Source organism: Sciurus carolinensis, chromosome 4 (assembly GCF_902686445.1).
Source record: "Sciurus carolinensis chromosome 4, mSciCar1.2, whole genome shotgun sequence".
NCBI classification, from domain to species: domain Eukaryota; kingdom Metazoa; phylum Chordata; class Mammalia; order Rodentia; family Sciuridae; genus Sciurus; species Sciurus carolinensis.
This window is the reverse complement of record NC_062216.1, coordinates 67,590,554-67,604,007: the sequence shown is the minus strand read 5'-3', so window position 1 is coordinate 67,604,007 and position 13,454 is coordinate 67,590,554. Positions and strand designations below refer to the sequence as shown.

The 13,454-nt window shown below is 45.4% G+C and overlaps 1 protein-coding gene across 1 annotated transcript in view; it reads right to left on the bottom strand.

The window, feature by feature from the left end:
- Positions 1–13,454, bottom strand: part of Cacna1c (calcium voltage-gated channel subunit alpha1 C) — a 650,592-nt gene that overhangs the window by 55,508 nt on the left and 581,630 nt on the right. The window contains exons 31-32 of the mRNA XM_047548297.1: positions 4,012–4,095; positions 3,319–3,402 (exon numbers count right to left, since the gene is read on the bottom strand). Coding sequence (XP_047404253.1) covers positions 3,319–3,402; positions 4,012–4,095 — 168 coding nt within the window. The remainder of the gene's footprint in view (positions 1–3,318; positions 3,403–4,011; positions 4,096–13,454) is intronic.

Sequence of the window (13,454 nt, the reverse complement as noted above, 5' to 3'; positions counted from 1 at the left end):
AGGGTGTGGGTAAAGGGAGCTACCTCCAGGACAAGGAACTATTGCTCAATAAATTGCCATCTGTAACATTGGCTGTTATCTGAGTGTAGGGTTACACCAGAACTCTGCTTCTGGCATAGGCCTGCTGAAGCTTCAGAGCTGTGGGCCATGGTCAATAGCCTGTGCTTGCTGTCATTGGGTTGTTCCTATTGGTTGTTACCATGAGCCTAATCATATCTGGGGAAGGAGTGCTTTAACAATGTCTGTGGGCTGTGAGTTACAATTGACTAGGGAGATGGTCTTGGACAGAGGCTAGGTCCTCCAAGTTATACCAGCAGGGGTTTCAGAAAGAATGTCATTGGCTTGGGTGCCACATTGGTCTAATCTTCCACAGGACTTTACAGTTTACATAGAGCTTACAAATAGATGCTCTTATGTGAGCTTCAAAAGCCACTGCTGGAAAGGTCATATTTTTCTGAAAGATGAGGAAGTTAAGTCTTAGGGCATTTTGGTAACTGAAGAAGCAAAATTCAAACACTTGCCAGTTTTCTGACTTCAAATCCAGCTCTTACTTTCCCCAATCACCCTTGGGTAATGTTACGTTTGCTCCTATTCAAAGACATTATTTGTGTGGGAGAAGGGAGAAAGTAACCCAGAAATAAGTGTTGTGTTTTGGACATCCTCTCTGGCTCTGCATCACTGACACTACTGCCATCTTCTCATAGAGGATCCTTCAGTGTGACTTTAAACACCCAAGGTCCTCAACAAGGGAGCAAGCAGAGCATGTCAGTGTGGGAGGGAGGCTGGGAGCAGAGAGAGGTGCACAAGGGTGCTGAGAAGTAATACCTTATTCAGAAAATGAAAAAAATTCTCTATGATTATTTAAAGTATGAATTACAGAAAGTAAAGTTTGAATAAGTCCTAGCAGGTGGGAGTATGCCAGGGGGTACATGTAAGAGTTGTACGTTTATCAAGGGCACAATGAGTAAGAACTATAGGGACTGTGGCTTAGGACCAGCTGAATTGGCCACACACAGGAGGCCTGGATTCTAGTTCTGGGGCAGCAAAGAGACAAAATCTCTCCATTATGACCTTTAGCACCAGCAACCTGGGGATGATATTTCCTTTTTTTTTTTTTTTTTTCTTTTTTTTTCTCCAGTCAAACTCACAGCATACTTAAGAATAAAATGCCATAAATGCAGACATGAACTATAAATAGAAAACCACTGAACACGTAGAAGGATCTGCCTCATGGTTTCAGGCTCCTCCCTTCTCCTGCACCCTACCTCCCTACTCCCTAAATATAACCAATTTTCCTATAGAAATTTTATATCTTAAGACATAGACAAATGTATACAGAGACACAAACAAAACATTTACCTTTTGTTTTTCCTTTGAAAGTATGAATAGTTTGAGATAGCATGGCAGATTGATACTATAGGTTTTGTCAGTATTTTACTCCACAAAGGAGCCCCTGGACTGCAATGGGTTCTCTTTGCCATCTTGGGAAGCAGTTCGCTGTCCTTCCTGCATTTTCCTATCATGGGGCTTTGAGCCCCTCTGCACAGACTTTTATATGAGTCTGTAAAAGGCCAAGCCCACCACTGCTATTTCTTTCCTGTTGATGTCCCCCAGTCCCTCCAGTGCCAAGCACTACAAGGCACAATTTTGGTCTTTAAACTCATGGTCTAGAATAGCACCAAGGAAACAACATAGGACTCATCAAGCCTGCAAAACTGGAAGTCCACTCAGGAAGGGAGAAGGTAGCAGCATTTGCAGGAAACCTGATTTTTAAAAAAAATAATCTGAAGATTTACTGGAAGAAATCAAGGTAAAGTGTACACAAACACGTGCACACGTGCACACACACATGCACACACACATGATAAAGACAGTCTAAGGCTCTTGGAGATAAAGGGGCAATCATTCTGAAGCTATAGGATGAGCAGGGCAGGGGCAAGAGGCTATGGAAGGATTAGGGAAGTATAACAGCCTCTTTCCAAGTCCACTGGCTAGAAGGGAGCAGACAGAGACTTCTAATCTGGGGGAATTAGGGCAATAAAATAACACATCAATTCAACTGATAGAGAGAGGGTAAGGATACACGACAGATGGGGCCTGGAGGGACTGAGTTTCAAACACTTTACATCAAAACTCTAGAGCATCTGCTCTGTGCTGTTATTCAATGATTCAGAGCATCAAAGTGTTAGGCAAACATTATCAAGTCTCTTAATAAAGGGAAAATAATGACAAAAAAATTTAAACAACACACGTTAAAGACTGACTGCAAGAGGGCTTGCCTATAGATAAAGAGAGAAGATTTAAACATGCCAAGTAACAAAAAGACATGTGCAGGAATTGGTAGGAATTGTATAGGAGGAGGCAACTCTTGAGAGGAGGAGGAGATAGGAGGCCTTACAGTGCAGGGGCTGGGGTTCTGTCTGAGGCCAAGGAGCCAGGGTAGGTTATAAGAGAGGGTGGTTTGAAGGAGGAAAAACTAGGCAGGTGCACCATTCAGTTCTCTGTGTAGGTTCATGTGGGAGTGAGATGCCCACACGCAGCCTGCTTCCACTGCAACCCAGAGAAAAAGTCTACCCAGAAGGGCTCTCAGTGGATCATCCAACCACCTGGCTCCTTAGTTTTTCCAGAGAAGTGGGTAACAGCAAGCAGTGGAATGTGATTGGTTCTCTTCTCCCAAATGAGCCTGGAGGGGACCAGGCTGGCTGCATGGGCTGCTCATGTTAAATGATAACAGAATCCATTCAACATGAAGATAAGCATGTGGTCTTGGGAGAAGGCAGGCTATGGCTGACAATGCAGGCAGAGTCATAGCCCCAACTCGGGGTGCTCTACTTTGAGAGAGCTCCTTTCCAAGATGCTAAAAGGATGGAAAGGAGAAAGCAGATGCAGTGGTCTGGAGGTGAGGATGGGGGTTAGAAGAGGTTTGGATCCTGGCCCAAGCAGTTACCCAGAAGTCATAAACAATCCTTCATTTTCTCACTCCATGATTCACATAGCTGCATCCTCCTATACAGTGTGAGGCATGCCAGGCTGATTGTAAAGGAAGAGAGAAAAAGATGCAGCAATCAACACTTAAAAGGAAAGGGGAAGTCCTAATGCGTTCCAAAAGTTAAAAAAAACAAAAAACAAAAATAAAAAAATCTCAAAACAAAGCAACAAGAAAAAAATTCTTTAAACAAGTTTAAATAAACAAAAATGAAATAAAAATAAGAAGGTGGGGAGGAGAAAATAAAAATGAAGGACAAAAACAAACCAGGGAGAGACAAATGGATGTTAGAGCAGGCACGGACAGTTAGGTTACAGACGCCATGTACTTACGTTTACCTCGGTGATTGCTATATCAACAATGCTACCCACAACAATCAAGGCGTCAAATGTATTCCATGCATCACAGAAATAGTGCTGCATGGGGCAGAGAAGCCGAGGAAAAGAGAGAGGAGGGGGAAAAAAACAAACCAACAACAAAGGAGAAAAACAAAACAAAAAGGGAAGAGGGAAAATGAAAAAAAAAAAAAGGTATGAAAGAAAGGAGAGAAGAGAAAAAAATGAGAAAAGAAAGAGGTTACGTGGGCATATTAAATACTCTCTTACCACTCTATAGTTCTGGCGGATCAAACCTGGGCAACCTGGTTTTCACGGGTGGAGAGGCCTGACAGAGCTGGGTTAGTTCCAGGGTGACGCAGGCTGGGGCCACCTGGGAGGGGAGCTGGGAGGTGCCTTTGGCCACACCACCTGCTCCCTCCACTCAGCTTGCTCGGAGCTCTCAGGCCCAGCACAGCCAGGCAGAGCTGGGACCAGTGGAAAAAAAGGAGGACAAACTCCCACTTTTTTTCCCCCACAGGACGACGGCAGTTTCAATAAAAAGCATGACTGGAGGCGGGTAAAAACAGGGAATTAAAAAAAAAAAAACATAAAAGGAGGTAGAGAGTGAGAAAGAGAAAGACAGAGGAACAGAGGAGGCAGAAGAGGTGGAAGGAAGAGGTTTCCTGGGGAGGGCAGAGTAATACTCACATTAGTTTCACTGAGAATGACATCAATTATGCTCCCAATCACGATGAGGAAGTCAAAAACATTCCAGGGATCACTAAAGTAACCCTACATGAGGGAGGGGCAGGCAGGATGGGGATTAAAAAGGAATATTAGACAGACAAGAACAGAGCAACATCACCATCAGAATCATTGTCCAGGCACCTCAGTGTCGCTGCTGTGGGTTCTGAACACCCTCACTCTGGCCAGAAACCCAGGAGCTCAGCAGGGGAGGAACATAAAAAAGACATCTAGACTAACTTTCTGTCCCACCTTCCCTTGGTCACAGAGTATATCCTACAGTTATCCACCTCTTGGCCTTCTTCACAGAGGGCTTCCCACCTCCCAGCAGGGGCAGGAGTGGGCATGGGCAGCAAGACCTTGCAAACCACAGTGGTGCGGTGACATGGCCAGACTCTTTTCAGTCCCTGTTTCAGCCTCTCCTACACCTCTGATTCTTTCTATTCAAAGGGTCTGTTGGGAGGAGGGGACACAGGAGGAGAATGGGCCAATGGGTCTATGTTCCTGTGGTGATAATGGACATGAAAAGCACCCTGAAAACCTCAGTAATCAGTGTGGCCAAATGAGTGACCAGGTTATCTGGGCTCAGACGTGACTCAAGGAAAGCTCAGGAACAAATCTATAGTAAGCTGGCCTCTATGGAGATCAAATCGGGCTGAACTTGTTGCTATGTTGGACATGCCCAAGGTCTCCAGGTGCAGTTCTGCCCTGGCAAAGGCTTAACTAAGTGGAAGGAGACAGAGCTGAGATCAGTCGTACAGTCCAGAAATGTCTTACATGGCTCTAGACAGTGCTATCAGGGCTGTCTCCTGAGGACCTCCCCAGGTTCCTTCCCTAACATTAGCATTCTGATATAAGGTCCCACCAAATGCAAATGCCACCCATAGTGAGTGAAGTTATCAAACACTTTCCTTGCAACAGTTTTGATACAGATGGGCTAAGAACATCTTAGAACATCTAAGCCAGGTCTAAGATACTGGCTTCTTAGAAAGGGAACAAAGGCATTAAAGCCATGGAGGGGAGATTCTGGCACAGAAGGGGAGGATCAATGTCTCTGTTTTACTACTTCACCTGTTAACATGATTTTGGGAGAAGGAAAACAATGAATATTTATGAAAGACTAGTTGGAGGAATTTGGACAACTGGTCAACCAAGGAATAGGTTCCACTCTATAGTTCTGGCGGATCAAACCTGAGCAACCTGGTTTTCACAGGTGGAGAGGCCTGATAGAGCTGGAGGAATAGTTTGTTCCAGATGCCACAGAATGTCATACGGATGGGTGAGTATTTTAAAAAGACCAGAAGAGGTTTATGGGTTTGTACCATTTACCTCTCTGGGGGCCTAAAGAGCAATGCATGATCTGTGACTACAGAGGACATACAGCCACAGTTCAGGAAACTCCGGTAGTAGGACAGTCATGTACCCCAGGGATGGAGTGAAAGGGCCTAGTACTGAAGAGATCTGTCTTCCTTAATAAGGGACATTTGCTCCTTTCATTTTGGAGGGAATATTCTGTAAAAGGAAAAGACATGGCTGGCCACATTTTTTCAGCAGGCCCAGCGTTTCCCTGTTCTCTGGGCTTCTAGGAGATAGAAATCTGGAGTTTGATTGGTGAGAGGGTATGAAACAGGAAGTATACTCTGAAGGGTTCCCAGATCTTGCCCTAGTTGTCTTGAAAGTTGTCAACTCTCCCTTTTTATTTCTCAAACACAAGAGCCAAGCCTCTGTGTTCTTCTGTTTCCTCCTGACTCCATCCAGTTCCCTTAACTTCTTCACTTCCCAACCATGCCCTCTGTCCAGAAAGATGGCAAGTCATGCTGTTCTAGGGCAGTAATTCTTAGAGTGGGAGGTCAGGTCATGGGGATGTGGCCGTTTGATTCCCAGGCTTTTCTGCCAAAAGAAAATAAATGCCACCTCAGAGATTTTGAACAGCTAGACCCAGGAAGCAGAGGCTGGCCAGGGCTGGGTCAAGGGAAGTTTGGCTTGAAGCTGTGGTTTTCGTCCTCGGTTTTCCAGAGTATTTTCTGAATATACTGGGGCCTTTAGGTAGACAGGGATTTCTTTCTCCCTGATAAGTCATATGCTATGAGCAGAAAGCAACAAAGTCCCTCCCAGGTTCTCAACTAACATTCACAGGGCAAATGGGGTACATTGAATTTGTTGGGGAGGGAGGTTGAGAATTAAGGCCCCAAATGAACTAAACACGTGTGTGCTTTAAAATTAGATTTTGCAAAACCCTGGGGTCTATCTCTAGATGTGAATACCATGTTCATGGGTGGAGATGTTTCAGAAAAGAGAGCAGAGAGGTCAGGAAAGAGAAGGGAGAGAGACAGGAACAAGAGAAGAATCCATGGATGCTCAGCACCAACCTAGAAAACATGGTAACCAAACATTATTAGGGTGCAGGGTCCAGAAAAGAGTTAGGAGGTTGGACATCTCAGTGCTGAAGAAAGGAGGATGAGTTGAAGACTTTCCAACCACCAAAGACACCTGAAACAAAATGGGTAAGTTGGCCATGGTCTGCAGCATCTCTGAGAGAGGAGAGAGGGGAGGGAAGAAAGGCAGAGAACACAGCAAAAGCTACATGTTGAAAACCAGATATACACACAAAGTTAATCTTTTGGTACATACCAGAGGGAGGGGTCAAGACATAAAGGGACCCTGTCACCCTCCAGGTTGTGCACCCCTTGGATTTCTTTGAGTACATGCAGACAGAAGGAAATATGAGATAGTCAATTCCTTCTTGATCACAACCCTCTCCCAAATATGGCCCTATACCAGCTTCCATTGAATCTGCTGAAATCTGCTGGGATCAGTGTTTCATGGTCAGCCATGCCCTCCCCAGGCTGTACCACTGGAGTTTTTGATTGACTTCTCTGTCCTGTGACCAGCTACCTGGTGATACTCCACTGGCAGCAGAAACCAATCAGTCCCCTTGTCGTTCAGGGATCCTCAGGGACGTAGCCCTGAGGAGAGTCACACAGCTGAAATGAAGCGGTGGGGAACATGTCTAGGAGGGTGAACAGAGTCCCTTTAAGCGGTAGCTTTTCACCTGGACCCATCCATCTACCTTCCCATCCCTCATCCCAGAGCCCATCAGTCCTCTAAGATGGGCCTTGACCAGGTTTCAGATCCAGTTTTTAGGTCTCTGCTCCCTTTGTTATTCTCTTCCTCCCACTATTTCAACATCCTCTTCTTCCAACCTCTTCCATGCCCAATTCCAGAAACAAAGCCCATGTCTGAAATTTTGCTCAACAGGATTCCAGGGACAACACCTGGTCAACTCCCTGTGGTTGGAGCCTGGGAGGAATATTTTTTCCCTGTACTCTGGAGTATAAGAGCCTGATGTCTCTCTTATTCTCTGTCACACACACCCACACGAACACACCCACATGCATATTCACACACTCACCTGTTTTGACCTGCCCCCTCATTTCCTGGAAAGCACTGGTAATTGGGGCTTGGGGTATAATAGAGAAGGGAGGGTGGGAAAAACTGTAAGACTTTTTCTTTTATGAAATCACTTTGATTTGGGCCCAGGTATTCCCTTTACCACTGGTGACTAGGTTCCAAACAGTGGGGAAGTCAGGATTGGTCCATAATAGGTTTTTCTGACTTTCCTTGAAGTGGCAAACCAAACCATACTATCCAACTCCTCAGAACACCTCAGAGTCACACAGGGTGAATCAGTCAGAAGGGATGGTGTTTATCACAGCTGCAAGTCTTCCCCTTGCCATCCTCAATCCTACGGATTGAGTGGATTTCCCCTTTCAGTCTCCAGCCTCTGGTCATACTAGGTAAGGTCACATTCAGCCAGACTTACAAGTAGCCACCATACAGGGCAGAATCCATTCTTTGATTAGGACTGACTGGTGTGGGCTGAGAAAATGTAGACCAAATGATATTAATTTCCCCAAATCATTATTAGGAAAAAATGTGACTGCAAATCATCCTGTGATGCATTCCATATGCACAAGAATTTTGGATTTTCTTCTTCTATTGTTTTGAATCTGTGCCTGGATTTGACTCTAGTCACTGGAGATATACCAAGTTGAAAGGGGCAGTATAGTGTTTAAGAGTATTATCTTTGAGGTAGATTGGTTCACATTCTGCTCTGCCACTTAATAGCTGGGTAACTTATTCAGTTTTCTGTTACTGTGACAAAATACTTGAGATAATAAACTTAATAGGGGGAAAGATTTATTTGATCTCATGGTTTTAAAGGTTTCAGTCCATGTTTGCTTAGTCATGTTTCTTTGGGCCTATGGTGTCACATTGATTATGGTAGAGAAGACCTGTTCTCCTTATGGTAGCTGGGAAAAAAATGGGGAGGGCTAGACTGGGGTCCTAGTATTCCCTTCAAGAACACACCTTCAATGGCCTAACTTCTTTCCCTTACACCCCCACTTCTTAAAAATTTCACCACCACCCAATAACACCATGGGTTTGTGATTGAGCCTCAACACATGTAACTTGGAGAACAGTCAAGATTCAAATTATAGTAGTCACTTTGAGCAAATAACTAAGCCTTCCTAGGCCTCTGTTTCCCCACCTAGCAAATGGGGTCAACCATAGGGTTAAGGTAAGGATTACATAAGGTCATACATCTAGCACTTAGAACTGTGCCTAATCTAAAATAAGCTTTACATTAAGTATTAGTTATGGTTGTGATTAACTAGAGTTGATCTGCTTCCCTCCTAGTTAGGTAAGATTCACAGTTCCAGTTTGGGGTATGGGATTGAGCAAAGGGAAAAGGAAAACCACGTGGATGAAAACAGGAGGAATGAGGTTTTAGGTTCTGGAATCTTGAACTCTCCTTTAGTCTGTCTCTAAGGTCTTTTTTGCCTATTCTCTGGGTCACTAGCATTAGGACACTCTTGAATGAATTCTGGCTGTTACTACTGGAGATGGATGATGGTATGTAGGTGGTCAAGGGTATATTTTGTTAGGTTTAAGTTCATGTACATGGTTAAATGCTAGGTTCTTAGAAATGCTATTGGACCAGGGAAAACATGAATTACTCTCCCTTTGGTTAGAGTGCTGGGAGGTGGGGTGGGCTGTCAGGGGTTCCCCACTTCCATTTCTGATGCCAGAGAGCAGAACTTCTGTGGGAGAGGTTATGGGCATAGGCTCCATAGGCTTCTGCCTAGAGCAGAAGCTTCCTCTGAGACGGTCTCAGAAGTAACAGGAGCCTTACAGCAGTTTGGCTGAAGAAAATCTGCACACAGTTTCATTTATAGCCTGGATTTGTGTGGTTTACTCTTAGGAATTCCAAAGTGAAAAGTTATTTTCCTGCCATTATCTGCTTTGTTTTGTTTTGTTTTTCTGTTCCTTCCTGTCCACCTTCATTATCTATCCAGATTGTTCTGGTAAAGAGAAAGGAAAGGAAATAAGCACAGAGGAGGAAACCAAGACACTTTTTCTGGCCCCTAAAGGGGATGCTGACTCGAATTTCAGTCTGTCCAGGGCACCTGTCTTGGGTTCTTCTTTGCCCAGGCTACACAGAGCATCAGAGAACTGAGGGGTAGTTGAGATTAGATGTGGAGCTGTTCACATTGAGACAGAGAAGGGGAAAGCAGAGAGACAGGCAAGGACAGGCTGAGCCTATGAGAGGGAGAGAAGACCCAGCTTCCAAGAAATGGAGATGGCACAGATGCAAAGGAATGACAGTTATTGATGAGAGGAAGAGATGGGGAAGGGGATTTGAGAAAGGCTGCTTAAGGTAGATGGCAGGAGAAGAGGAATTGGAGGAGGAGAGGGTGAAGAGGGGCAAAGACAGAGGGTGGAAAGTGGGGAGAAGTAGAGAGAGGAAGATAAAAGGGGTGAGGGGTGGAGAGAATGGGAGGAGAACAAGCAGGAAAAGAAATTGGGAGTGGGGCAGGGACATCAACTCCCCAGAGTTGGGTCCCAGGCCTCTAAAGTGAGCCTGCAACTCAGGAGAAAGAAACATCAGCCAACATGAAAGGAGAGGAAGTGACCACAGCCTCCTGGTGGAGGGAGGCCCTAAATGAGAGGGGACAGAGATGGCTTGTGCTCGACCTAGGACAGGGGTCCCTGAAAGAAAGCCAACCCTGACTTGAATGAGCATGCATCTGAGAGCAGGTCTGTGAGGCTGGTGCAGAGCAGAGATGGTTGGTGGTGAAGTGGAGTGGGAACCCTGATCTTTCCTGGGTTTCCAGGCTGTGGAGTCAGAGGTGGGGGCTGAATGAGCACGAAAGGCACTGAGTCTGCTGGAAGCAGCAGCAGCAAAGAAGCTGGAGTGTGTGTGTGAAGAGTTGATCCCATGGAACATCATGAACACAATGGTAACTGACACCAAGCAGAGATAATATCAATCGCATTACTTAGGATGCCATTTAGACAGAACAGCAATCATGGAAATTAGTGGCGTCTAGTGGGAAGGCATAACTGGGGTGCAGAGCTGCTTGCAGCCCAGTTTGGTAGGCAGTGCAGACTTCTGCCTTCACTCAGCCCATTCTGTAATATGTTAATTCCTGGGCCTGGAGCAACATCCTGCACAGATAGCTAGGGACTGTGGGACAAAGAGCAGCAGCAGGCAGGGGCCTGGGCCTTGTCCTAGTGAGAGGAGGCCCCAGGCAGTGGGAGTTCTTTCATGATTGTTGGAGAAATGCACTTGTGTGTGTGAGAGAGGGAGAGATCCTGGGATGGAACCCAGATCCTTGTGCATTTTAGGTAAGTGCTCCAACACTGAGCTATATCTGCCACCCCTGCAGAATATTAACTGGATACTTTTCTGCTCCCATTTTTCTTTGGAAATAAGTTTTTTTTCCTGCTCTGGGACACTTTTGCATGACTTCATTTTGGTATTCACATGTTAGTGCATTTATCTCACCAACACTAGGATCCTGGAACTGTGCAAGGTTGGGGTACAAAGGCCCAAATCAAACCTCCTGAAGCCTGGAGACCTGCCGACCAGAGCAGATGAAACCTGGGTTGGGGTCTGAGCTAAGCTCCTTTGGGGAGCCTCAGGAAGCTCTTTCTCTGCCTCAGTGTAGCTGGGCAGATTGGGGGATCTCAGTAGCTGCTTCTTATTACTTATGCTGTAATAAATGAGTTAATTTCTCAAAGGACTCCTCCTGGACTAGGGATTTGATGGATGTATTCTTGGAGCAGGGATATGTGTTGCCACGTAATCAGGCAACTTCAAGTTCAAATGCACATCACCATGTAATCTTTGAAGAAGGGAAAGCAGGGAACAGGGAGGGTCTCGAGTGGGTAGAAGAGGAGTAGGTTCACCCTTTAATTATGGGAATGAGCTTGGACCTGTGGCAGCCCTCTTCTAGGCCCTGGAGGGAACATTCTCCAAACCAGATCAGACAGGTCCCTTCCTGCTTGACACATGTCAATTGCTCCCACTAGCCATCCTTTTCATTCCCTTCTTCCCCGACCCCATGTCCTCCCTGACCTCACCAGTTAGTTGCTCCTTTGCAAAGGGGCAAGTAGGACCCACCTGAGGTCATTAGAGTCAGTTACCTGGACCACTTTCATGAATAAGATGCGAGTGAAATGATTGACTGCTCTCACTTCAAGGAGGAACCTTGAGTAGCACAGGCAAGTTACCTAACCTCTCTATGCCTCGGCTTCCTTACCTGCAAAGTGGGAGTAATAAAAGAACATGCCCTTGGGGGTGTGAGAATCATGTGAGTTCATAAGTAAAAGCACCTGTAAGTTCTGGCACTGAGGAAGTACTCAGTGATTTCTGTCCACTGCCATTGTTACTATTACTGGGGATGTTTGAATCATCCCTGGTTGCCTTCCTGCACTGCCTGGCAGCCCCTCACATTACAGAAGGATCCTGCCCCTAAAACAGTCAGATCCAGTGCAGTGGCTGGGTTTGCTGGCAGTGCCTCTGGTTTGAGTGGGTTAATGACATAGCATCCTAGAGACTTAGGAATCCTTCTTTTCCCTACTGGACCCTGAGTGTTCCAGTTTCTTTCCCAGTGACAGGGACAGATTCAGGGATCCACAGTGTACTTTCCCATTAGGTATTTTTTTAATGGAGTGAATGATTTTCCACATTAAATAATTAAATGTAATAGCTAATACTACCCTTCCCACATGAAGGCTTTATGCAAGTCATATAATTATTTTTTATCATTCATGGTAACTTTAAAATGCTCAAGCACCAGGCAGGAAAGAAACCTGTCACAATGTTGTAACAATACGCAAATCTCTGGGTGTAGGAGCTGCAGTGAGGAGGACTGTCCCCGACAAGCCCATTTGTGCCTGTCTGCTCTGCACTGTGTGCTTCCTGTACCCTGCAGGCCCTCCACAAATAAATAATCTCCAGGGCAATGCCAACTCTCCAATCAAGTCCTAAGAAATGGCAGGAGCTGCACCCACACAGCACAGGCCTCCTGGTTCTGTGCTGATGTTGGAGTCCCTGAGGGGTGGGAGGAGGAGGTGCTTTCCATGCACAGGCACCTCCCTCCCTTTTCCTCTTTTCTGCTCCTTTTTTTCCCCCTCCCCCCCCACCCCTCCCACCTCTCTTTTCCCTCTATACAGTCCCTCCTTCCTCCACTCTTGCCCCCCTCCCACCCCCTATTATGTGTCATCATCAGCTTATCAGTGAGATCATTCGTCTTTTGGATTTTTAAGATTGGCTTATCTCACTTAATATGATATGCTCCTTTTAAATAACATGTGTGGTGAGTTTCTGGGCCCAGGGGTTCTGCTGATGGTGGGAGACTCGGTGGTTTCTTAATAGTTTAGGGAAGCAGGTTTCAACTGATTCTATAGGAGGCTGAATTGAAGTTGCACGGACAGTGCTTCCCTGTGTGGAGAGAGCACTGGCCTCCAGGGGGCGACTTGGAGCTCACTAGGAGTATCAGTGATTCCTGGAGGCAAAACTAGTATTTAGTATTCAGTGGGTTGGGACAAGGATGCTGTATGTCCTGTAATGCGTGGGGCAGCTGTGTGTGTGTGTGTGTGTGTGTGTGTGAGTGTATATGACATTTGAAAGACCTTTAGGCAGGTTATCATATGCAAATAAGACTCACCAGTTATAACTTCAGTTTTTATTCTAAGGTCTCCTATCTTTGCTCTTCTATTTTCCTCTACTTTGGTGGAAAATGAATTCTTTCTTTTACTAAAATTTTCAACTGCATTATTGTTAAGAAACTATGTATATACATTGACATTATGTCTATGGATGTGAATTTTATGTCAGGAAAATTAAGTAGGTATTATAAAGGAACTTTCCAAAAAGGGAACTTTGGGTCCAGAAAGGATTGAAGACCAGTAGCCTTAAAGGATGTCCAGCCCTGCATACAGTTTTCAAGAGAAAATATTGCGCTTGCCTCTGAGGCTTTTAAAGTTGGATTTTCCAGGTCAGTGAGGAAATACAAATCCTCTGTACCACTCATCTAGGGAGGATGTGGATGGGG